Source organism: Mustela lutreola, chromosome 1 (genome assembly GCF_030435805.1).
Source record: "Mustela lutreola isolate mMusLut2 chromosome 1, mMusLut2.pri, whole genome shotgun sequence".
In the NCBI taxonomy this organism is placed as follows: domain Eukaryota; kingdom Metazoa; phylum Chordata; class Mammalia; order Carnivora; family Mustelidae; genus Mustela; species Mustela lutreola.
In genome coordinates, this window is record NC_081290.1 from 227,896,170 (window position 1) to 227,921,712 (window position 25,543).

At 36.7% G+C, this 25,543-nt stretch overlaps 1 protein-coding gene across 2 annotated transcripts in view; it reads left to right on the plus strand.

Annotated features, from left to right (window-relative positions):
- Positions 1–25,543, plus strand: part of RSF1 (remodeling and spacing factor 1) — a 165,082-nt gene that overhangs the window by 31,963 nt on the left and 107,576 nt on the right. For both annotated transcript variants that reach the window (XM_059188100.1, XM_059188089.1), the window contains exon 2: positions 13,939–14,030. In XM_059188100.1, coding sequence (XP_059044083.1) covers positions 13,939–14,030 — 92 coding nt within the window. The remainder of the gene's footprint in view (positions 1–13,938; positions 14,031–25,543) is intronic.

Below are 25,543 nucleotides of genomic sequence, written 5' to 3' on the forward strand. Positions count from 1 at the left end.
ATAGGCATTTATGATACAGTATAATGCATAAGTAGAATCATTTTGGGAAACCCATCAGGGACACTTAATCCTGTTAAGATAAAAGAATGGATAAAAGAGTGATTTTCCAAGAAGCAGCAACCAAACAACTCTGGGGATGAATAGAGGTGAGTTGAAGTTAGAGGGACCCGTATGTGTTAAGATCTGAAGTCTAGAAATAGTATGGAATGTTTGAGAATTCCAAGAAGTTCAGGTGGAGTTGTTGAGCCATTAAACCAAAACTAGCAACTCATTCCACTGGACTTTTTGTTGTATGAGAAAAAGTAACCCCCTGAAGACACAATGGTAAGGTTTTTTGTTACTTGAATATACCATAAGCAGCACAGTGAGACAGCATATTTAAACTGAAGCAAAGGGACTAATGAAATGATGTAAGGACAAAAAAAGAAGAAGTTCTAAAAGAATCAGTTATCAAGGAGAGGGCAGAAGTGTAAAGTCTGCAAAGAAATTTTAAAAGGGGCAAAGAGGGGCGCCTGGGTGACTCAGTGGGTTAAGCCACTGCCTTTAGCTCAGGTCATGATCTCAGGGTCCTGAAATCGAGCCTAGCATCGGCTCTCTGCTCAGCAGGGAGACTGCTTCCCCCTCTTTCTCTGCCTGACTCTCTGCCTACTTGTGATCTTTCTCTCCATCAAATAAATAAATAAATAATCTTTTTTTTTTTTAAAGGGGACAAAGAAATAGGAGACATCAGAAAGTGGTGTCACAGGATGGCCCAGGTTTTAACAAGGAAGATGGGGTCACAAGTGTCATATGTTGTCAAATTAAGACAAAAAACTAATGTATCTATTTAGTTTAAGTTATAGAAGTGAGATTATGCTGGGTTTGGAGCAAATGGGACAGGTAAGAAAATGGAGACTGAGTTCATAGAACATTTTTTTCCCAGAATGATAGGAGGGGGAAGTGTGTGTTAGCTGGAGGGGACTTTTTCAAAGAGTAGAAATATCTCTGAAGTTAAAGAAATTCATATAAATGGTTAAATAACTAATATAAGACTGCAAAAAACACGTGTACTGTATTTTCCTTAAATTATAGTTATCAGGTGTTCCACATGAAAGAATCAGTTTCTTTAAAAATCTTCAGACAGAATCTTTTTTTTTTTTTTTAAGATTTTATTTATTTATTTGATAGAGAGCAAGAGAGAATGAGCACAAGCAGGCCGACCGGCAGGCAGAGGGAGAGGGAGAAGCAGGCTCCCTGCTGAGCAGAGAGCCTGACATGGGGCTTGAGCCCAGGACCCTGGGATTGTGACCCAAGCTGAAGGCAGATGCTTAACCAACTGAGCCACCCAGGTGCCCCCAGAACCTACTTTTCATTGCTGTTGTTTTGCTGATGCGTCAGTTGAATTTACTTAAAAATCACCAACATTTTATTCAGATCCTCTGGTTTACCTGTTGATCATTTTTAGCAGTCTGCTGGCTGGCCTCCAAATAAGGTGTTATTAGCCTTTTGCTTTTAATAAGACATGATCACCATCTGGTGGTGAATAATAGTATATTGCTTTCCAGCTTATAATAGTGTTTTCATATGTGTTCTATCATTTATTGAAATAATGGTAGAAATTACAGTGAACCCATTCTGCTAAGATTTCAAGAAACTCTAAGATGACATAGCGTGTTACTCATCTGTTTATCTCTGCTTGTTAAATAAATGTTGATTGAAGGAAAAGTGTGAACTGGTCACTTGTTAGCAAGGAATTAAGCCAATATACATTTTACAAAGAAATGGAGGGTTTTTTTGGGTTTTTTTTGTTTGTTTTCCCAAATAAGTTCTATACCCAGTGTGGGGCTTGAACTCACAATTGTGGTGTCAAGACTTGCATGCTCTACTGATTAAGCTAGGCAAGTGGCCTGAAATAGTATTGTTTTAAGTTCATAGTTCTGCAGTTTGGTGGTTTTTTTTTTTTTTTTTAGAGATTTTATTTATTTGTTTGACAGAGAGATCACAAGTAGGCAGAGAGGCAGGCAGAGAGAGAGGGGGAAGCAGGCTCCCTGCTGAGCAGAGAGCCTGACATGGGGCTCGATCCCAGGACCCTGAGATCATGACCTGAGCTGAAGACAGAGGCTTAACCCACTGAGCCACCCAGGCGCCCTTCTGCAGTTGTTTGTAAAAAAAAAGTATCGAACTCATTTAATAACAACTAAAATCATGGCATTAGATCATAAAGTCATCTTGTAGTGTGCTGTTCAAGTTTTTAGATAGTATGGGGTGTGCATGATGAAGATAGAAGACTAGCATTTTACAGAGATACGGTATTAGAAAATCAGTATAGGGGCGCCTGGGTGGCTCAGTGGGTTAAGTCGCTGCCTTCGGCTCAGGTCATGATCTCAGGGTCCTGGGATCGAGTCCTGCATCGGGCTCTCTGCTCAGCAGGGAGCCTGCTTCCCTCTCTCTCTCTCTCTGCCTGCCTCTCCATCTACTTGTGATTTCTCTCTGTCAAATAAATAAACAAAATCTTTAAAAAATAATAATAAAATAAAATAAAAAAATAAAAAAAGAAAGAAAATCAGTATATATGTAGGTATTTTTTTTTAAAGATTTGTTTATTTATTGATGAGAGAGATGGGGGGAGAGGCAGAGGGAGAGAGAAACTTAAGCAGACTCCACACTGAGCACAGAGTCCCAGTACAGGGCTGGATCTCAGCACCCTGGGATCATGACCTGAGCCGAAACCAAGGACCTGAGCCAAAACCAAGAGTCAGATGCTTAACCCAGTATGCCACTAGGTTCCCTCCCCCCCTTTTTAAGTAATCTCTAAACCCAGTGTGGTGCTCAGACTCATGACCCCAGGGATCAAGAGTCAGATGGTCTACTGACTAAGCCAGGCAGGAGCCCCCATATAGTTTTGTGGGTTTTTTTTTTTTTTAAGATTTTATTTATTTATTTGTGGGGGGTGAGCGAGCAAGAGCCCAAAAGCAGAGAAGAGGGAAGCAGACTCTAACACAGAGCTTGATACCATGACCCTGGGATCATGACCTGAGCTGAAGGCGGGCAGGCACTTAACTGACTGAGCCATCCAGGTGCCCCGGTATTTCTTTAGTTAAACGTACAGACTTTGTTATTTGCTCCTATATACACATTTCACTGGGTGCATCCGCCTCTTCCATTCCTCCCCTCAAGAGGGAGAGAAAGGGAAAAAAATAAACTACAAATAAGTTGTCTTGATTTAGTGATTATCACCTGATGACTCACACAGTGAACTGAAGCCAAAAGCCACTTTCGCCATCGTTTTTGTCTCTTCTTCCTCAGAACTTTCCTGCATACTGTCATACTATTAGTTTATATAACTTCTTTGTCTCTCTCTCTCTCTCTTTTTTTTTTTTTTTTTTTTGAGACAGAGAGAGACACAGGGATAGAGGGAAAGGAGGGGGAGGGGCGGTGGGAGAGGGAGAATCTGAATGCTTAGCATGGAGTCGAATGCAGGGCTCAAACTCAGGACCCTTGAGGTCATGACCTGAGCCAAAATCAAGGGTCTGACTTAAGTGACTAGCCACCCAGGTGCCCCTTTCTTTGACATCTGTAGCAACTCTCTTTTTTTCTAGCAGCTGCAGAACTGTTTTACTTTCCACTCTCTCTCCCTGTTGCTTTCCTTCACTGTTGTCTCTATTCCAGTTAGTGAAATCGTTGAGTGAGTCAGGAACTGTGCTTGGTACTGAGAATGCATTGATGAAAAGGCAGTTTAATCTGGCCTTTATCTTCATGGAACTTAAATATAAGGACTGAAGAGAGGAGGAAAAGGAGATAGATGGTGGATAATTACAAAGTGATACTTAAAGATAATGAAGACTATATGATGTCAGGCTCCTGGGTGGCTCAGTTGGTTGGGCGGCTACCTTCGGCTTGGACTGTGGTCCAAGGATCCTGGAATCAAGCCCCGCATCGGGCTCCCTGCTCAGCAGAGAGCCTGCTTGTCCTACTTCCTCTGCCTGCCACTCTACTTTCTTGTACTATCTCTCTGCCAAATTAATAAATAAAATCTTAAAATATATGATGTCAGTATTGCCCTCGCTAAGAGAGTATACTCTTTTGGATTTTTATAGTTACAAGTTTTCCAGAAAGCAATTTGAAAGTGAAGTGACTATTTTAAAATTTTAGCTGTACAAATGGATTGGAAAATAATGGTGATTGCACAATGTTGTGAATCTAATTAATGCTACTAAAATGTGTACTTAAAAACGGTCAAAAATGGGGCACCTGGGTGGCTCAGTGGGTTAAAGCCTCTGCCTTCGGCTTAGGTCATGATCTCAGGGTCCTGGGATCAAGCCCCGCATCGAACTCTGCTCAGCAGGGAACCTGCTTCCCTTCCTCTCTCTCTGCCTGCCTCTCTGCCTACTTGTGATCTCTGTCTGTCAAATAAATAAGTAAAATCTTTAAAAAAAAATTAAAAAATAAGAACGGTCAAAATGGCAAATTTTATGTTATTTGTATTGTACCACAATTTTAAAAAGTTAATCATATAATATAAGAAAACCATTGATTTGTATACTTTAAATGGATGGCTTATATTTTATTTATATATGTGTGTGTGTATATATATTCATGTGTATATATGAATTATATCTCAATAAAGTTGTTATAAAAAAGAAATGGATTGAGAGGAGTACTAATCGTCTGTCTATTGCCATAGCATCTACTAGCTGAATAACATTTTAGAAATAGCTAATATACATAAGTAGAAGTAACCCAAGATCAAAACCCAGAAATGGAGCTGTGCAGAAAGGGTAGGCTTGATTGATAAGTTAGGTCTTCTGAACTGTTCCTCTATTTATTTGATACTTTAAGAAACATTAGAAAGAGCTCTGGCCTTGGAAGGGTTGGGCTCTTGGTTGGCCTTTACTTGGTGATAGTTCACTTCACATCTTAGTTACTAAATTTTCTAGTCTGTCAGAGAGTGTGAGTTAGGTCATTGCATTCAGTTCAGAAATTCTAAGATCCTATGACTTTTGTGTTCTTAGGCAAATAAATACCTGCCTCAGTACCTAGGCATAGGCATTGACTATTAGAGCTGGAGGACTTTAGATCAACTCTGTTAATGGATGAGAAAATTAAGGTTTGTACCTCTTTCTCCTGACTTTATCTAGTGCTTTTCATAATAGACATATAGCTTTTAAGTATTAGTTGAAATATTAAGTTCAGACTTTTAAGTGAAATGTGAGCATTTGAACCGAGGAGTATCAGAATAAGACATGTTACAAATGGTTTTATTTGACTTTATTATTAGATGCCTGTGTGTATATGTTTCTTTCCTAACTTAGGAGTATGATTTAACAAGAAGTTGTGGTTTTCTGCTTTTCAACATGAGCAAATTAATTGGGATCACATAGAAGACAAATATATTGTGGTCATTAACTGAGATCGGGATTGGTGAAGGTACTTGTTAGAGGCACATTTGCGACTTGCCTTGAGGGTACTTCTCTGCCTCTCTACTGCTACAGCCTTAGACCAGCCAATGTTACCTCTTGCCTGAAGTGTGGCTATAGCCTCCTAATTAGTCTTGTTTGCTTCCCTCTCATGCATGCCTCACTGAGCAACCAAAGTGACTTCCACATCTCCTTTACCTTTTTAAATTGTGAAAATGTGAAACACATAAAAGTAGAAGGTTGTATAATGGACTTCTATATACCTATCACCCCCTTTGGTACAATTTTATGATTTTGTTTCATCTGTAACTCCACCTACTACCCCCAAAACCCCCATCCCGCTGCTGCCTAGATTATTTTGAAGCAAATCCTAGACACAGAATGATCTTTTTAAAAACTTGGATCATGAAACTTTCGTTTTTCGAGTTCTCATGACACTAAGAATAAAATCTAACTCTTTGCATGGCTCTCAAGGCTTTGTAAGATTTGACTCCTGTTCATGTCAACAGCCACACTGGTGGCTTTTAGCTGTCTCAGGACCCCTTACAGACATTTCCTTTTGGCTAGTATGTTCTCTTCCTTGGCTTGGTTGGCTGCTGCTTTAAGGTTTCATCTTTACTAGACAGCCTTTCCCTGATGGTTTTTGCCCTTTGTAAAATGTTTCCCTAGAATGTTAGCAATTGATACATCTAGGTGAAGGGTGTCTTTCACTTCAGATTGTTGGGGGAACAGTCCTCCTCTTCCTTAAATACTATCACATCACTCTTTCTTTCTTTTTAATATTTTTATTTATTTGAGACTAAGAGAGAGCATGAGTGGGCGGTACAGAGAAAGAGGGAGAAGTAGACACTCGGGTACCCCTATTTCTTTCTTTTAAAATTTGTTTTGGGTCTTTCTTTCACTTCTCCCCTTTACATTCCTTAAGTCCTTCAAGGTTATTAAATTGAGTAGAGAGAAAAGAGAGAAGGAAAATAACATCTGATTAGAGTTGAAAGCATATGGTACTGGAAGCCATTGCCTCAAGTATCTCAGATTCCCTCTGCCAGGATGCTGTTCCTTAAGTATAAGGAAAAAGAAACCCTTTAAAAACTGACTAATATGAGTGTGGCTCACATCATCTTACCCAGAGAAAGGCCTTTCCTCACCATAAAGAAACATCTACCTTCTCCTTCAAGAAGGAGTGCTTAATTGCATGGTTACCCAACCATGTTGATCTTGCAGTACACGGATTACTTGCTTTGTAGCAGAGACGTTTTCACCGTTTGGTTCTGAAATTATCTCAACCATGTTTGGTTTCTCCCTCTATAAGGGAATAGCAGTATGGTTCTAAATGAAACTCACAAACCTAAAGTGGAGCAGCAGATACCCCTTGGTTTATCTGCCTGCTCAACAGCTCTTCTTGGATTTATTTTTCCCATTATGGTAATAAGCTGAGTTTAGTGATTCATATTTTACTTACTTTGCATCTCTGAACTGCTATTTTTCAGAGAGTGGCCTAAGTTGCAGTACATTGTCTCAGGCCATTTGCTTTTCAGAAAATTTTAGAATGATTGATTAAATGGATTATTTGAAGATAATATATAACAGTTATTTCAAAGATCAAGTGGTCTGTGGAAATGGTTCATAATTGCAAAAACTGTGCTCCCTCAGTAGAGTTTGGAAAAACTGGGCAGCAAGTAAATGATTTTTGTAAGGTTATCTTTTAATCATTGTACCTGAAATTAGTGTTCTTTGATCAATGACCTGATACAAAATCAGCCATTTTTGTGACTAAGTGTATCTTTGCTTATAAGCATAGAGGACATTTAAGTAAAAGATTTTTTGAGAAATGAGAAGAATTCTAACACGTAGTTATTATGAGCCACTGTAAATTTCAACCATTTAGAAAGCAGAATTAAAAGTTACAAGAAGAATTGTAGAAAAGCAGCAGCATTCTTAAGGCTTGGTGCTGGAAAGATGCTTTAGAAAAATGTCCAAATATAGAACATCCTTCGGTGATTGGATCAGTAATGTGGTCTGGGATTCTACCACTTTTTGCCATTTCTTGCCTACATCTTCTTGGCAGGGCTTTCATGAATTCACCCGGCCATGACCTTTTCTTCTGCTTCAGAATCTTTTTCACCTCCTGAGGCCTTGTGAAAGAAATGGGTTAGTTAAAGGTTGTATATCAAACTATCATGTGAAAGGTAAAGATTGTTCGATTGTGACAAAACCTGTATTTTTCAGAATGACACAAATTTGGTTAACAGATATATCTATAGAAGGAAGTTAATAATTACCAAATATTTGGGCAATGAGACTGTTTAGAAAATGTTTCAGATGATAAGTGAATTTATACATTATCATTGTGTGTTATAAAAGATGATCCTGTGTTTTAAAATATGATTGATAATTTATAGCTGCACTGTTCAAAGTCATAGCCATTTGCCACTGTGGATATTTAAATTTAATTTAAAAAATTTTAATTATAGGTGCCTGGGTGGCTCAGTTGGGTGAGCGTCTTACTTCAGCTTAGGTGGTGATCCACGGAGAGCCTGCTTCTCCCTCTGCCTGCCATTGCCCTGCTTGTGCTTGTGTACTCTCTGTTAAATAAATAAGTAAAATCTTAAAAAAAAATTAAAAGTGTAGTGCTTCAGTTTTGTTGGCCACATATTAAGTGTGCTATTGTCACATGTAGATGGCTACTATATTGGAAAGTGCAGATATAGACTGTTTCCATCATCATAGAATGGTCTGTTGAATAGACAGAATGTTTAGAGAAAACAGAGTAGGGGAATTTTAATATTTTCAATTTAACTATGATGTTGGTTAATTTTTCTGTTGAAGTTTTTTCCCGTTTCTTATCAATTGACAAAATTTTAAGAGCTGCTAGTGTCCAGAAACATCAACTTATCAGTTCTATTTTTTTTTTTTTAATTTAAATTCAGTTAACCAACCTATAGTACATCAGTGGTTTTAGGTGTAATGTTCAACAATCTACTAGTTGCATATGACACCTAGTGTGTCAATTCTATTTGTAACAAAAAATATAAGCAAATCACATGTTAACTTAGCCTTATTGTGATCATTTTGTGATGTATACACATATTAACTTATTTTGATATCTGAAATTAATATAATGTTATATGTCAATTATATCTCAAAATATAAGTAAATTATTAGCAAATTGTGGGTTATAAATTTTAGTTTTAATTATGACAGCTTTATATAATCCTCTATAGTAGCCACAAGCCATAAATGGCTTTTGAGCACTTGTGGCTAGTGTGAAATGAGATGTGCTGTAAGTATAAAATGCACACTATGTTTGGAATACTTAGTACAAAAAAATAAGATGTAAATTGAGTGAAGGGTGTCAAAAGGTACAGACTTCTAGCTATAAAATTAATAAGTCATAGGAATATAATGTACATCATGATGACTGCATTTAGTAATACTGGATTGCCTGTTAGAAAGTTGCTAAGAGAGTAAATCCTAAAAAATTCTTATCATAGAATTTTTGCATATAAGATGGTAGATGACTTAAGTGGTGATCATTTTACAATGTATACAAATATTAAATCACTGTGTGGTACAGTTGAAACTACTACAGTGTTATATGTAAATTATACCACAGTTTTAAAAAGAAATTAAAATATCAAGTGAAAAAAATTTAAAATATCTGATATTTTAAATCTTTACTATGTATTGAAATAACATTGGGATATATAGTATTAAATAAAATACATTATTAAAGTTAATTTTGAACTCTTTATTTTTATGAAAGAACTGCTAGAAAATTTGCAATTATATGGCTCATCTTATATTTCTGTTAGTGCTATGTAAGAGCCAATGCTCTAATAAGGAAGTCAAGTAATGTAAAATTTATTTCTACATGCCTAAACCAACAATGACTATATTTTTCAAGTGGGCTGAAAACCATTTTTCTGGCATATATTTATTTCTGTCCTGTTAGATTTTTAGAAATAGTACCAATTGTATCAAAATGTTTTTTGTGATTTGTATGTATATCCGTATGATATGGAAGATATGTGTATCTGTATGATATGATACGGATATTTATGATATGTACAAAAACACTGATGTAGCGAACTCCTAAGGGAGTGATGCAGGCAGTATGAATACTTCGGGCGTTCCAAGGACAAACATGTTGACGGAATCATCGGAAGGCTGTAATAGAGACTTTGGGCCTTTATTGATGAGACACTGAAAGAGAAATATGATTCAAGTGGGGAGGAAGTAGTGAGCTGGAGGGCTTAAATAAAGCCCAGATAGGTAGTGGTCTGGGTATGTGAGTGGGCCAGAATGATTTGAATCAAGGATTTCAGTGTGAAAATGAGAGAGAAGGATTGGAGAGTTAGGTTGAGACTGGAATTATAAGACACTGAGGCTACGGTAAGAAATCTGTATATGTTTAATGTAGGAATTTAAGAGCCAGAAAACGTATCAGTAAATGAGAAGTGTTATGAAAACTGTATTTTTTGGAAGGTTGGTTTGGTTATAAGAGATTACCATAGCTATTTTTCTGAAGTGAGACGGTATAGTGGTATCCTGGAGATATTGGGGGAAGAGGGACCAGGGTTGAGGTGTATGAAAACAGAATCATCAAGACTATTATGTTTAGGGAAGGCAGAAAAGGAGAAATTGGAACAGGCCTTGGTTCCCTAAGTATCACAATAGAAGTAAAAATAAAGATGTAGGTTTATGTAATGTTTGTTTTTGTACTTTTTTTAAAATTAAATTTTAAAATTTTTTAATAAACATATAATGTATTTTTATCCCCAGGACTGCGGGTCTGTGAATCGGTTTACACACTTCACAGCACTCATCATAGCACATACCCTCCCCAGTGTTCATAACCTCACCCCCCCTCCCTGACCCCTTCCCCCAGCAACCCTCAGTTTGTTTTGTGAGATTGAGAGTCACTTATGGTTTGTCTCCCTCCCAATCCCATCTTGTTTCATTTATTCTTTTCTTAGCCCCCAAACCTCCCACGTTACATCTCTACTTCCTCATATCAGGGAGATCATATGATAGTTGTCTTTCTCCGATTGACTTATTGTGCTTGTTTTTATACTTTTAAACTGTAAGATAGCTAATATAGCCCTTTACAGATGAGGAGTTTGACATTCAGTGTTTAAAGAATTTCACCAGAAGAGTCCTGGGCACCTTGTATTAAGTGGTTGAGTGGACAACTGAGCCCTGGTCTTTTTTTTTTTTCCCCCTACTGTGTTGTTGTTGGCATCTACTCATTTGCGTAGCCAGTGCCTAAGGTTTTCTTGATTTTCTCTATAGCTTTGCACAACCAGTCAATTACAAATTGTATTATTTGTTTCCTAAACATTTCTCAGATCTGCCCACTTCTTTCTCTACTTCCCCTACCTAATATCGGTTATTCCCATCTTTCCGGGTTGATATTTTCCAGAATTTACATTTAATCTCTGCCTTGCATCCTGCCTCCTAAAACAAGCAAGCAAATAAAAGAAGTTGCTTTTCTAAATTTTAAAATGCTGAGTGCACTCTCTTGCCTAAACTTTTTTTTTAATTTATTTTTTTTCCTTGCCTAAACTTTTTTTTTTTTTTTAAGATTTTATTTATTTATTTGACAGACTGAGATCACAAGTAGGCAGAGAGGCAGGTAGAGAGAGAGGAAGGGAAGCAGGCTCTCTGCTGAGCAGAGAGCGCCCCTTGCCTAAACTTTTTTTTTTTTTTAAGTTGAGTGGCTTCTTTCTTTCTTTTTTTTTTTTTTAATGATTTTATTTATTTATTTGACAGATCACAAGTAGGCAGAGCAGCAGGCAGAGAGAGAGGGGGAAGCAGGCTCCCCGCTGAGCAGAGAGCCCAGTGTGGGGCTTGATCCCAGGACCTTGGGATCATGACCTGAGCCGAAGGCAGAGGCCTTAACCCACTGAGCCACCCAGATGCCCCTTGCCTAAACTTTTAAATAAAATGTAAACTTCTGGGGCACCTGGGTGGCTCAGTGGGTTAAGGCCTCTGCCTTCGGCTTAGGTCATGGTCCCAGGGTCCTGGGATCCAGCCCCATGTTGTCCTGGGATCCAGCTCCTTGTCAGGCTCTCTGCTCAGCGGGGAGTCTGCTTCCTCTTTTCTCTGCCTGCCTCTCCACCTACTTGAGATCTCTGTCTGTCAAGTAAATAAATAAAACTTTTAAAAATAAAAAATGTAAACTTCTTAGCCTGGACATCTAAGGTTCTTCATGATCATGCCCTTTTTTTATGCCCATGCCTCCGCTTCTATGATCATTTTATTTTTCAGTATTTCATTTGCTGTTATTTCTGTAAGTAATGTCCTTTCCTCCTCTTTTCTCTCTTCCCCCCTCAATCCCAAATGTAGGTTTGGGCTTAGTATAATAGTCTATCTACTTGTCCATAATCACTCCTCTGTGTTCCTCCCCGATCCTCGCCTCCAACCCACTGTCTCACATCCTTAGAAAACTCATTTAAATAGGCTCATTAAGGGTAGAGACTTTTTCTTGTTTATTAGTAGTGCTCCCACAGAAAGCTGTTGAATGGGTGAATGTTTTTATACTTCAAGCTTATTTTGAGTTAAAATTGGCTTTAGTGGAGAATGAAGAGTCTGGAAGAGTGACTGAAAATTAGTCCATCGTTTGCCAACCTGTGTCCAAAGATAAGATAGTGTATATTTCACACACAAAAAAATTCCTTGATAAAATGTATTAGAGAATGTAGACATTATATCCTTCTCTTGGATATTCATGATGCACATAAGATCGGTCAATAAAGATGTCAAGTTGTCCTGCAGTAAAACAACAACAACAAAACAACTTCTTTTGGGATCTAATATTTTTCTAATGTACGTGATTATAGAACCTTTTTAGAGAGTACACCTCCAATTTTTCTTAGGTTACTAGTGGTTAATTGGTATTTGGGAAATGCTAAATTTGATAGGCATATATGTGTGTCTTTTATTTCCCTTGAGTCTAACTCATAATTAATGTAATCAGATCATGCCCAAGGGATATGTGGAACTCTGGTTGTTTACAGGTAGAAGAGAAAACCTGAGGGAGGATAAAACAATCTTCAAATATTCAAAGGTTCCATCAGAAGAGGACTTGAATGTATTGTCTTTGAAGGTAGAGAAATAAGTGTAAGAACCAGGGAAGGAAGGTGTATGAAGGCAGATTTTGACCACATGTAAGGCTAACTTTCTAATAACTAGAACTTCAGAAGATAAGTCAGTTTTCTGTCCATTAAGGTTGTCAGGTGAAGATCCATAGGGATGCTATAAAGGACTTTAGAACTTAAGGTATAGAATAAAAGAGTAGTTTTGTGAAGTTGCTTGAAAACCATTAGACTATTTCTTAGATATGCATCAATTTGGAATTTATATTGTTTCTTTTCTAATTCTATGGATCTATAGCTTGGTGTGCAATATGTAAATTATCCAAATATGTGTTATGAGATATAAACACTAGTAGAAATTTTAGTTGTATGGTTAAGGGCTTTTACTTGATTTTTTTTTATGGGCTTTATTTAATTAATTTATTTTTTAAAAGATTTTGTTTATTTATTTGACAGAGAGGGAGAGATCACAAGCAGGTAGAGCAGCAGGCAGAGAGAGGGGGGAAGCAGGTTCCCTGCTCAGCAGAGAGCCCAATGTGGGGCTTGATCTCAGGACCCTGAGATCATGATCTGAGCCAAAGGCAGAGGCTTTAACCCACTAAGCCACCCAGGCGCCCCGATGGGCTTTATTTTTTAGAGCAGTTTTAGATTCACAGAGATAAAGAGCACAAAGTACAGAGAGTTCACATATACTGTCTTTTGCAACACATAGAATCTCCCCACTATCCACACCCTGGCACCACAGAAGCGCATTTGTTACAGTTGATGAACCTACATTGACATATCATTATCACTCAGAAATTCACAGTTTACATGCAAGTTCATTTTTTAAAGGATTTTTTATTTATTAATTTGAGAGAGAATGAGTGAGAACACGAACAAGGTGGAAGATCAGAGGGAGAGGGAGAACAGGTTTTCCACTGAGCAGAGAGCCTGATGTGGAGCTCGATCCCAGGACTCCAGGATCGTGACCTGAGTTGGAAGGCAGACATTTAACCAACTATGCAAACCTAGGTTCATTCTTACTTGATAAGACTTTAAAAAAGAAAATATGAATGAGTATCCCTTCTCATTTTTAAAAGAATGGTTTTCAGTTATTTCTTGCCCTAGTCTAGTCTTTCCTGATTCAGGGTCTAAAAGATAGCTAAAATCAACATCATCTGTTTTGAAAAAGTATTCAGGGCTGGGAAAGTTCGTTATTATTTTTTTTTTTTTAAGATTTTATTTATTTATTTGGCAGAGAGGGAGAGTACAAGCAAAGGGAGCAGCAGGGAGAGGGAGAAGCAGGTACTCGATCCCAGGACCCTGGGATCATGACCGAGCTGAAGGACACTTTAACCGACTGAGCCACCCAGGTGCCCCGGAAAGTTCTTTTTTAAAATCATTTTAAATGTTTATAAACATTTTCTTCTGCTGGCTAATAGTATTTTTTTCTTTTTTTTAAGTACCAAAAGAATTGGTGGAACTCCATTTGAAGTTAATGAGGAAGATTGGCAAATCTGTTACAGCAGACAGATGGGAAAAATATTTGATCAAGGTAAATATTAAAAATTAACCTTCTGTTACTGAAATATTACTTTAGCGTAAATTAATGCGTTTCGTAGTATGCTTAATTTTTAAAATGGTCTGCTAAAAATTGAAAATATGACTTAGAAATACATATAATTGCTCTTAGTATGTGATTCTTTTTTGCAACTACTAAGCCATAGTCTTGAGTCTTAAGGTTAGCTTTTAGAGGTGTTCTGTCTCTCTTGTGCCTAACACTGACCAGGACTTTTCATGTCTTCTCTCATTTAATCCTTAAAATCTTCCTGATCAAATCAAGTGAGACATAGATAAGGCAAAGAAAGTTGTCATTTTTCCTTGAGATCATATAGTATACATAGACAAAGCCAGAATTTGTCTATTACTTACAAAGTAAAATGTCATAACACCTTCAAGTCAAACATAGGAGACTTCAAAGTTACCAATAAAGCCAAACCTATCCTCAGAACAACCTCGGAAATCAGAAAAGTGTTGCTTTATGGTAAACCCTATTAAGGGCAAGACCATTCAGGAAAAATTGTCTGAAATTGCATCCAAATGGAAGCCTAAGCTGATGAATGTCCCTACCTCCATGATATCTTTTGAGAGTATTTTGAATTCTATAACCTACCAGAATGGGAGGTGATATTTTTTGGTATTTTGAAAACATTATACTTTTCTTATGTTTAAAAAAAAAAATACATGTGTTTCTGTATCCATGTATTTTCATATCTGCTTTCTTTTGGGGGGAGTTGTGTATATGACTTTAGAGCACTATGAAAAGAGGAACCATCAGGGAACAAGAGTTACTTGTTTTTACTATAAAAATCACATGTGCTTTTCCAGTTATCTTTGCTGTGTTATACACTATTCCAAATTAAATGACATGAAACAATAAGTATTTTAATTAGTGGACTGTTTCTCTGGGTCAGAAATTTAGAAAGAATCAGTACTTTGCCCCCCCCCCCTTTTTTTTAAAGTAGGCTCTGCACCCAGCGTGGAGCCCAATGTCGGGCTTGAACTCACAACTGAGATTGAGACCTGAGCTGAGGTCAAGAGTTGAATGCTTAACTGACTGAGCCACCCAGGTGCCTCAGTACTTTCTTCCTTTTTATGCCTGAATACTGTTCCATCAGATGCATATGCCACTTTTTATTTATCAATTTACCAGTTTATGATACTTGGATTGTTTCCATCTTTTGGCTTAGGAAAAGTACTGCCATGAATACTTTCATAGAGCTTTTGGGCAGATATATGGTTTATTTTTTGTATCTAAAGTGGAATTGCTGGGTCATATGGTCATTATGTGTTTAACTGTTTGAGGAACTGCCAGATTATATTCCAGAGCTGCACCATTTTACATGACCACTAGGAATTTTTTAAAATTTCCAACTTTCCCACATCCTTTATGCCACCAACATTTAATGATTGATTGACTTTAACCATCCTAGTGGGTATAAAGTGTTCTCATTGTGGTTTTGAGTTGCGTATTCCTTATGACTAAATGATGTTGAGCATTCTTTTCATATGCTTGTTGGCTGTTGTATATGTTTGGGAAAATGTGAAAAAATGCCTACTCCTATTCTCCATTGTTTAATTGGCTGTCTTTTTGTTCTTGAGGTTTAAGAGCTTTTTATATATTGTGCATACTAGACTCTTACCAGGTATATAATTTTACGTACATTTTCTCCCACTTTGTGTGTTGTCTTTTTACTTTCTACGTAATGTTCTTCATGAACAAAAGTTTTAATTTTGGTGAAATCCAATATATTTTTTTCTTTTGTGGCTAGTGCTTTGGTGTCATAACTAAGAAACCATTGGCCAACCCAAGATCATGAGGATATAATCCTATAATCTATAATAGCATTTCTGTACGTTTAGCTTTTTTTATGTTTAGATCTATGTTCTCTTTTAAGTCAGTTTTTGTATATTTTACAAGATAGAGGTTCACCTTCATCCTTTTGCATGTGGATACCCAGTGGTTGCATTACCATTTGTTAAAAAGACCATTCTTTCCCATATTTGATTGCCTTGATGTCCTTGTAGAAAGTTAGTTGACCATAAATATTAAGGGTTTATTTCTGAAGCCTTTATTCTATTGTCTTTTTTTTTTTAAGATTTTATTTATTTATTTGACAGAGAGATAGAACCAGAGAGCAAAAATGGGGGGAATGGCAGAGGGAGAGGGAGAAGTAGGCTCCCGAAGTGGGATTTGATTCCAGGACCCTGGGATCATGACCTGAGCTGAAGCTGGCGATTAACTGACTGAGCCACCCCCTCTAGTGTCATATTATATATCATCATTTATGCCAGTACCATACTGTTTTGATTACTATAGCTTTGCGATAAATTTTTTTTTAAATATTTTATTTATTTATTTGACAGACAGAGATCACAAGTAGGCAGAGAGGCAGGCAGAGAGAGAGGAGGAAGCAGGCTCCCTGCTGAGCAGAGAGCCCGATATGGGGCTTGATCCCAGGACCCTGGGATCATGACCTGAGCCGAAGGCAGAGGCTTTAACCCACTGAGCCACCCAGGTGCCCCAGCTTTGTGATAAATTTTGAAATTGTCCTTTTTCAAGATTGTTTTGGCTATTCTGATTCCTGTGCATTTTCTTAATGAGTTTGAGTAACAGCTTGTTTATTTCTGCAAAAAAGCTAGTTATGATTTAGATAGGGTTAGGTATAATCTGTAGATAAATTTGGGGAATATTAGCTTCTTTTAAAAAAATAATTTATTTTTTATTGTTATGTTAGTCACCATAAATTAAGTACATCATTCATTTTTGATGTGTTCCATGATTCATTGTTTGCCTACAACACCCAGTGCTCCAGTCTGTGTGCCTTCTTAATACCTATCACCAGGCTCACCATTACCCCCACCCTCTTCCCTTCTAAAACTCTCCGTTTCTTTTCCTGCAGTCCATAGTCTCTCTTGGTTCATCTCCCAATCCAATTTCTCCCCCTTCATTTTCCCCTTCTCCTCCGTGCTGTTCCTTATGTTCCACAAATAAGTAAAACCATATGGTAATTGACTCTCTGTTTGACTTATTTCACTCAGCATAATCTCTTCCAGTGCCATGCAAGTCAATGCAAAACTTGGGTATTCATCTTTTCCGATGGCCCAGTAATATTCCATTGTGGATATGGACCACATCTTCTTTATCCGTTTGTCTGTTGAAGGACATCTTGGGACAGTATTACTTCTTCTTCTTCTTCATCTTTTTTTTAAGAAATCTCATTTTTAAAGATTTTATTTATTTATTTGACAGAGATCACAAGTAGGCAGAGAGGCAGGCAGAGAGAGGGGGGAGGCAGGCTCCCTGCTGAGCAGAGAGCCAGATGCGGGGCTTGATCCCAGGACCTTGGGATCATGACCTGAGTGGAAGGCAGAGGCTTAACCCACTGAGCCACCCAGGCGCCCCTAGTATTAGCTTCTTAACTAATATAAATGTTCTGATCCATGAAAATAGGATGTCATTCAAAATATCTAGGTCTTTAATTCCTTTCAAAAACATTTTGTAGTTTACTGAGTCCAGTTTTACCCTTAATTTGTTTAATTCCTCAGTATTTTCTTGGTCTTGATATTGTTATAAATGTTATTGTTTTCTTAATTTCATTTTGGATCATTCATTGCTAATGTTAGAAATACAATTAATTTTCGTATATTAATCCTGTATCTTGCAACTTTGCTAAGCTTGATTATTAGCTCAAATAGTTTTATTGTGGATTTTTAAGATCTTCTACATGTAAGATTATGCCATCTGCAAATGTAGATTGTTTTAATTCCTCTTTTGCAATCTGGAGATCCTTTGTTTCTTTTTCTTGTATAATTGCTCTCTCTAGAACCTCTGGTACACTGTTGTATAGAAATGATAAGAGCAGATGTAATGTTTCTGTTCCTAGTTTTTCAATATTTTAAGATTTACTATACTAGATATGTCACAGATCTTCTTTATAAGGTTGAGAAAAGTCTCTTCCTAGTATGTTGAATATTTTTATCATGAAAGGTGTTAGATTTTGTCAGATTTTTTTCCTGCATCTATTGATATAACCTTTTTTTTTTCATTTATTAACATGGTGTATTACTTTAATTTTCATGTGTTGAAACCATTGCAGTCCTGCAGTCAGTCCCATTTGGTCATGGTTCATAATCCTTTTTATATGTTGCTAGATTTGGTTGCTAAATTATTGTTGAGGGGTTTTGTGTCTATATTCATAAGGGATACTGATGTGTTTTCTTGAGATGTCTGTGGCTTCATAGAATTAGTTGCAAATTATTTCCTCTATTTTTTTGTAAGTGTTCATGAAGTATTAATATCAATTCTTTAGGGGTGCCTGGGTGACTCAGTGGGTTAAGCCTCTGCCTTCCACTCAGGTCATGATCTCAGGGTCCTGGGATTGAGACCCACATCAGGGTCTCTGCTCAGCGGGGAGCCTGCTTCCCCACCTCTCTCTCTGTCTGCCTCTCTGCCTACTTGTGATCTCTGTATGTCAAATAAATAAATAAAATCTTTAAAAAAAAATTAATTCTTTAAACATTTATTAGAGTCTAGTAGTATAACCATTTGGGCTTGGGCTTTTCTTTGTTGGAAGTTTTGTTTTTGTTTGGTTACTTGGTCTCTTCTGTAAGTTCAGATTTGTACTCCCCGCATTAAATTCATTCTGTAAATTCATGTGTTATATTTAATTTTCTTTCATCTCAAACTATTTTCCCATTTCTCTTGTGAGTTCTTTGACCTGTTATTTGGTTGTATATTGATTTCCACATATATGTAAATTTTGCCAATTCCTTTTCCTGTTACTGGTTTCCACTGAAATTTCTAATTTCATTCCATTATGTAGAACATACTTTGTGTGATTTTGATCCAGTTAATTTTGTTGATACTTTTTATGGCCTCAATTAACATGTGTGTGTGTATGTATAAAATGTCCTTCAATATTAAAAAATAATTTTTCTACTTAGGTATTTAATGGGGTTTGCTAATTTCATATTTATATTTACTGTCTCTTCTGATTTTCCTTTTCTTCTGATTTTTAAGAATTCTGCTGCTATATAAATAAAGTTTATGCACAACACATAAACACACAGACACTCCTAAGTACAGATAGATATTTTTCCTTATCCTTTTTGAATACTAAAATCTCTACTATTTTATTAAAGAACAATAAACTTCCTTAATTCTTTATTCCCTTTATCTTTCACCCATCCTTCCTTTTCCACTTTATTAGTTATGTATTGCTTTCATGACAAATGACTTTAGAACCTAACTGGTGAAAACAGTGAATATCAAGTCTGCTCTTCTCTAAGCTGCACCTAATGCTCAGTGCATCCCAAACTGTTTTCTCCCGATGTCCATTGGTTGAATTTTTCTGGTTGAAGTCTGAAAGTGGCTCTGGTACAGAGAGGATGAAGAGACATGAAAGAAAGAAGCAGAATAGTCCAGATTGATAATGTGGCTAGTCAACAATATGAAAGAATTTCTGTGATTGTTTGGATTTGAGGCCTTTTTGAGGCCTTCTTTGGATCACTTAACACATAAACTGTTGGAACTCATCTCAAGTCCTACTTTTGTTAGAAATCAAAAGTTGATAAAGTGCTTAATAAAATTAAATACTATAATATCCAATTAACATATTTAAATATGCACAGCTTTATTAGTTATCAAAATGATATCAATAAGTAAGCAACACACATAGGATATTCTCCTGAAGTACCAGTTTCTGGTGAATAGGGGACATTGCACTGTAGCCAGGAACTCCTCTTCGTAAAGTCACTACTTTCAAGAGCAGAGGACACAGCTGACTTTCTTAACACAGAGAAACAGACGAGAGGCTGACAAAGTGAGGAGACAGAGAAATTTATCCCAAATGGAAGAACAGGACAAGGCATGACCAGAGACATAAGCAAAACAGATGTAAGTGACATACCTAATAGAGAATTTAAAGCATTGATCACAAAGGTGCTCACTATACTTGAGAAAAGAGTGGAAGACATGAGTGAGACCCTTAACACAGGGATAAGGAATAACATAGATAAAGGGCTTAAAGGATGAAATCAGAGTGGGCACCTGGGTGGCTCAGTGGGTTGAGCCTCTGCCTTCAGCTCGGGTCGTGGTCTCAGGGTTCTGGGATCAAGCCCCACATCAGGCTCTCTGCTGGGTGGGGAGCCTGTTTCCCCCTCTCTCTCTGCTGCCTCTCTGCCTTCTTGTGATCTCTCTCTCTCTCTGTCAAATAAATAAAATCTTTTAACAAAAATGAAATCAGAAAAGTGCTTAATGGAAAGCATAACAGTATGGAAGAAGAGGAAGAAATTAGTGACCTAGAAGACAAAGTAATGGAAAGTAATCAAACGGAACAAAGGAGAGAAAAAAGAATTAATAATACAAGAATAGGCTTAGGTAACTCAGTGACTCATCAAACATAAGAACATTCATATTATAGGAGTCCCAGAAAATGAAGAGAGAGAAAAGAGGGCAGAAAATTTATTTGAAGAAATGATAGCTGAAAACTTCCCTAATCTGGGGAAGGAAACATACATCCAGATCCAGGAGGCACAAAGAATTCCATCAAAAGCAATAAAAGTAACCCAAACCGAGACATATTGTAATTAAATTTGCCAAGTATAGTGATGAAGGCAAAAATCGTAAAAGCAGCAAGACAAAAGAAGTCAGTAACTTATAAGGGAAAACCCATAAGGGTAGCAAGAGACTTTATAGCAAAATCTTTGCAAGTCTGAAGGGAATGGCATGATATAGTCATTCGAATTGCTGAATTGGAAAAATATGCATCCAAGAATACTCTATCCAGCAAGCCTATTATTCAGAATAGAGATGAAGAGTTTCTCAAACAAAAAGTAAAGGAGTTCATGGGTGCCTGGGTAGCTCAGTCAGTTAAGTGTCTGCCCTTGGTTCAAGTCACGATCCCAAGGTCCTGGAATTGAATTCCACCTTGGGCCCTCTGTATAGTGGGGAGTCTGCTTCTTCCTCTTCCCCTCCCCACACACATGTGTGCTCTGTGTCTCTCAAAAATTAATAAAATCTTAAAAACAAAAAGGGGGGTAAAGGAGAGACCAAAAGCGATAGTATAAAGTAGGAAACACAAAAGCAGTGAAAATGAGTATTTCTGTTAAAAAAAAAAAGGTCAAAATACTCACAAAAAATTATATAATACATATACATACACATGAGTGGCTCAGTTGTTTAAGCATCTGACACTTGATCTCAGCTCAGGTCTTTATCTCAGGGTCATGTGTTCAAGACCCACCTTGGGCACCACACTGGGCATGGAGCCTACTTATAAAATTAATAACATATACCTAACATCTAGGGAGGAGAGAAGAAAAAAGTGGATTCAAACTTAAATGACTATCAACTTAATGTAGGCTGCTATATGCAAAAGAGGTTGTAGAGAAACCTAATGGTAATCATATGTCACAGACCACTAATAAACCTACAAGGAATGAAGAGAAAACCAAATATGTCACTAAAGAAAATCAGCAAAATGTGAAAGACAAGAAAGGATCAGAGAAAATCTTCAGAAACAACCACAAAAAGGTAATAAAATGGCAATAAATACATATCTGCCAGTAATTGCTTCTAATGTAAATGAAGTAAATACATAGTCCAGTGAAAAGATATAAGGTGACAGGATGGGTTAAAAAAACAAGACCCATCTATATGCTGCCTACAAGAGACGCATTCTATACCAAAAGACACCTACAGATGAAAGTGAGAGACTGGAGAAACACCTGTCATGCCAATGAATGTCAGAAGAAAGTCTGAGTAGCAATATTTATATCAAACAAAACAAACTTTAAAATAAAGACTGTAACAAGACATAAAGAAGGACACGATATAAATGGATAATCCCATAAGAAGATATAATTATGAATATTTATGCATCCCACATAGGAGCACCCAAATACATAAAATTTAACAACAGACCTAAGGAACTAATCAGTAGTAATACAATAGCAGGAGACTTTAATGCCCCACTTACATCAGTTGATAGGTCATCCATTCAGAACATCAACAAGGAAACAGTGGCTTTGAATGACACGCTGAAGCATATGGATTTAACAGATACATTCAGAACATAATATCCTAAAACAGAATATACATTCTCTTCAAGTATGTGCAGTACATTCTTCAGAATAGATCACATATTAATGTCATAAAACCAGTTTCAACAAATTGAAAATGGAAGTCATAGCATGCATCTTCTCTGACCACAATGTTATGAAACTAGAAATCAACCAACAGGACAAAAAATCTGAAAGATCACAAATACATGGAGGTTAAATAACATGCTACTAAACAATGAATGGGTCAACCAGGAAATAAAAGAAGAAATAAAAAAATAACACTGAAACAAAGGAAAATGGAAACACAATGGTCTAAAACCTGTAGGTTGCAGAAAAAGTGGTTCTAAGCAGAAAGTTTATAACAGTATAAGTCTATGTTAAGAAGCAAGAAAAAAGTCAAACAACCTAATGTTAAACTTAAGAGAGCTAGAAAAAAGAACAACAAATGAAACCTAAAACCAGTAGAAAGAAGGAAATAAGATTAGGGCAGAAATAAATCACAAACTAAAATAAAAACCAAAAGAATAGATTAATGAAACCAGGAGCTGGTCTTAGAAAAAAAATCAATATAAACCTCTAGCCAGACTTATCAAAAAAAAAAAAAGAGAAAGGACTCAAAATCATAAAGGAGAGAGGAGAAGTAATGCTCAATACCACAGATTTACAAACAATGGTAAAAGTTCATTATAAAAAACTATATGCCAACAAATTGGACAACTTAGGAGAAATGGCTAAGTTCCTAGAAACATAGACAATACCAAAACTGAAACAGGACGAAAAAATTTGAACTGACCAGTTACCAGCAATGAAATGGAATCAGTTAAAAAACCACCCAGCGAAATGTCCAGGACCAGATGGCTTCATAGGTGAATTCTACCAACATTTCAGGAAGAGTTCATACCTGTTCTTCTCAAACCATTCCAAAAAAATAGAAAAGGAAGGAAAACTCCCAGATTTATTCTATAAGGCTAGCATTATCTTGATACCAAAACAAGATAAAGATACTACTATGAAAGAGAACTACAGGCCAATACCTCTGATGAAGATAGATGCAAAAATCCTCAATAAAATATTAGCAAACTGAATCCAACAATACATTAAAAAAACAGTTCACCATAATAGTGGGATTTATTCCTGGGTTGTAAAGGTGGTTCAGTATTTGCAAATCAATCAACATGATACTCAATAAGAGAAAGGATAAAAACCATAGAAGAAAGGATAAAGACCATATTATCATTTCAAGAAAAAACATTTGAAAAATACAATATCCATTTATTATAAGAACCCTCAACAGAGTTTTAGAGGGAACCTACCTCAACATAATAAAGCCCATATATGAAAAACCCATAGCTAACAGTATCCTCAATAGGGAAAAACAGAGCTTCTCAAACCCTAAATTCCCACAAGGCAAGGATTTCCACTCTTACCACTTTTACTCAATATAGTACTCGAAGTCCAAGCCACGGCAATCAGACAACAAAAAGAAATAAAAGGCATCCAGCCTGGTTAAGGAAGAAGTCAGACTTTCATTAGTTGCAGGTGACATGACACTGTATCTAGAAAACCTGGAAACCTACACCAAGGAACTGCTAGAACTGATAAACGAATTCCATACATTTTCAGGATACAAAATCAACGTACAGAAAAATCTTTTGTGATTCTATATACTAATAATGAAGCAGTAGAAAGAGAAATTAAGAAACAGTCCCATTTACAGTTGTACCAAAAATAATAATAAACTTAGGAATAAATGTAACCAAAGAGTTGTAAAAGATCTGTACTCTGAAAACTATAAAACACTGATGAAAGAAATTGAAGATGACCCAAAGAAATGGGAAGGCATGCATGCTTATGGATTGGAAGAACAGATATTGTTAACCTGTCTAAACTGCCCAAAGCAATCTATATCTTTAACATAATCTGTACCAAAGTGCCAATAGCATTTTTCACAAAAATAGAATAAACAGCTCTGGAATTTGTATGAAACCACAAAAGATCCTGACTAACCAAAGCAATGTTGAAAAGCATAGCCGGAAGCATCTCAATTCCTGATTTCAGATTATATTACAAGGCTGTAATAATCAAGAGTATGGTACTAGCACTGAAATAGACATAGATCAATGAAACAGAATAAAATGCCCAGAAATGAACCCACACCTATATGGTCAATTAATCTTAGACAAAGTAGGAAAGGAATGGGAAAAGGACAGTCTCTTCAATTTTGGGAAAACTGGTCAGCAACATGCAGAAGAATGATTTGGATCTCTTTCTTACACCAGACACAAAAATAAATTTAAAATGGATTAAATAACTAAATGTGAGGCCTGAAACCATAGTAAAGTAGAAGATAACACAGTAACCTCTTTGACATGGACCATAGCAACTTTTTTTCTAGATAAGTCTTCTGAGGCAAGAGAAACAGAAGCAAAAATAAACTATTGGGATTATGTCAAAATAAAAAGCTTCCACAGAGCAAAGGACACAGTGGGTAAACCTGAACGCAACCTGTGGAATGGGGGATGTTATTTGCAAATTACATACCTGATAAAGGGTTAGTATCCAAAATATTTAAGAAACTCAGGAAAACTTAACATGCAAAAATATATAACTCAATTAAAAATGGGCAATAGACATGAACAGACATTTCTCCAAAGAAGAAATACACATGGCCAATAGACCCATGAAAAGATGTTAATCATCACTTATTATCAGGGATATGTAAACCAAAATTACAATGAAATATCACCTCACGCCTGTCAGAATAGCTAAAATCAATAACCTAAGAAACAACAGGCATTGGTGAGGATGTGAAGAAAAAAGAACCCTCTTGCAGTGTTGATAGGATTGCAAACTGGTGCAGTCGCTGTCAAAAACAGTATGTAGTTTCCTTACAAAGTTAAAAACAAAACTACTGTATGATCCAGTAACCATTCCCCTGAATGTTTACCCAAAGAATACAAAAACAATAATTAAAAGGGATACATGCACCCCTGTGTTTATAACAACATTATTTACAATAGCCAAGATACAGAAGCAGCACAAGTGTCCATTGATAGACAAATGGATAAAAAGGTGGGGTGTGTGTGTGCGCACGTGCACACATGCATGTACATGTGTACACACACACCATGGAATATTATTTAGCCCTAAAAAAGGAATGAAATCTTGTCATTTGCAGCAACATGGATGGAGCTAGAAAGTATAATGCTAATTGAAATAAGTCAATTGGGTCATGATCTCAGGCTCCTGGGATTGATACCCACATGGGGCTCCCTGCTCAGCAGGGAGCCTGCTTCTCCCTTGCCTTCCACTCCCCTTGCTTGTGTTTTCAAATCAATAAATAAAAAATCTTAAAAAAAAAAAAAATGTGGGATGCCTGGGTGGCTCAGTTGGTTAAGCGTCTGGTTTTGGCTCAGATCATGATCCAGGATCCTGGGATCA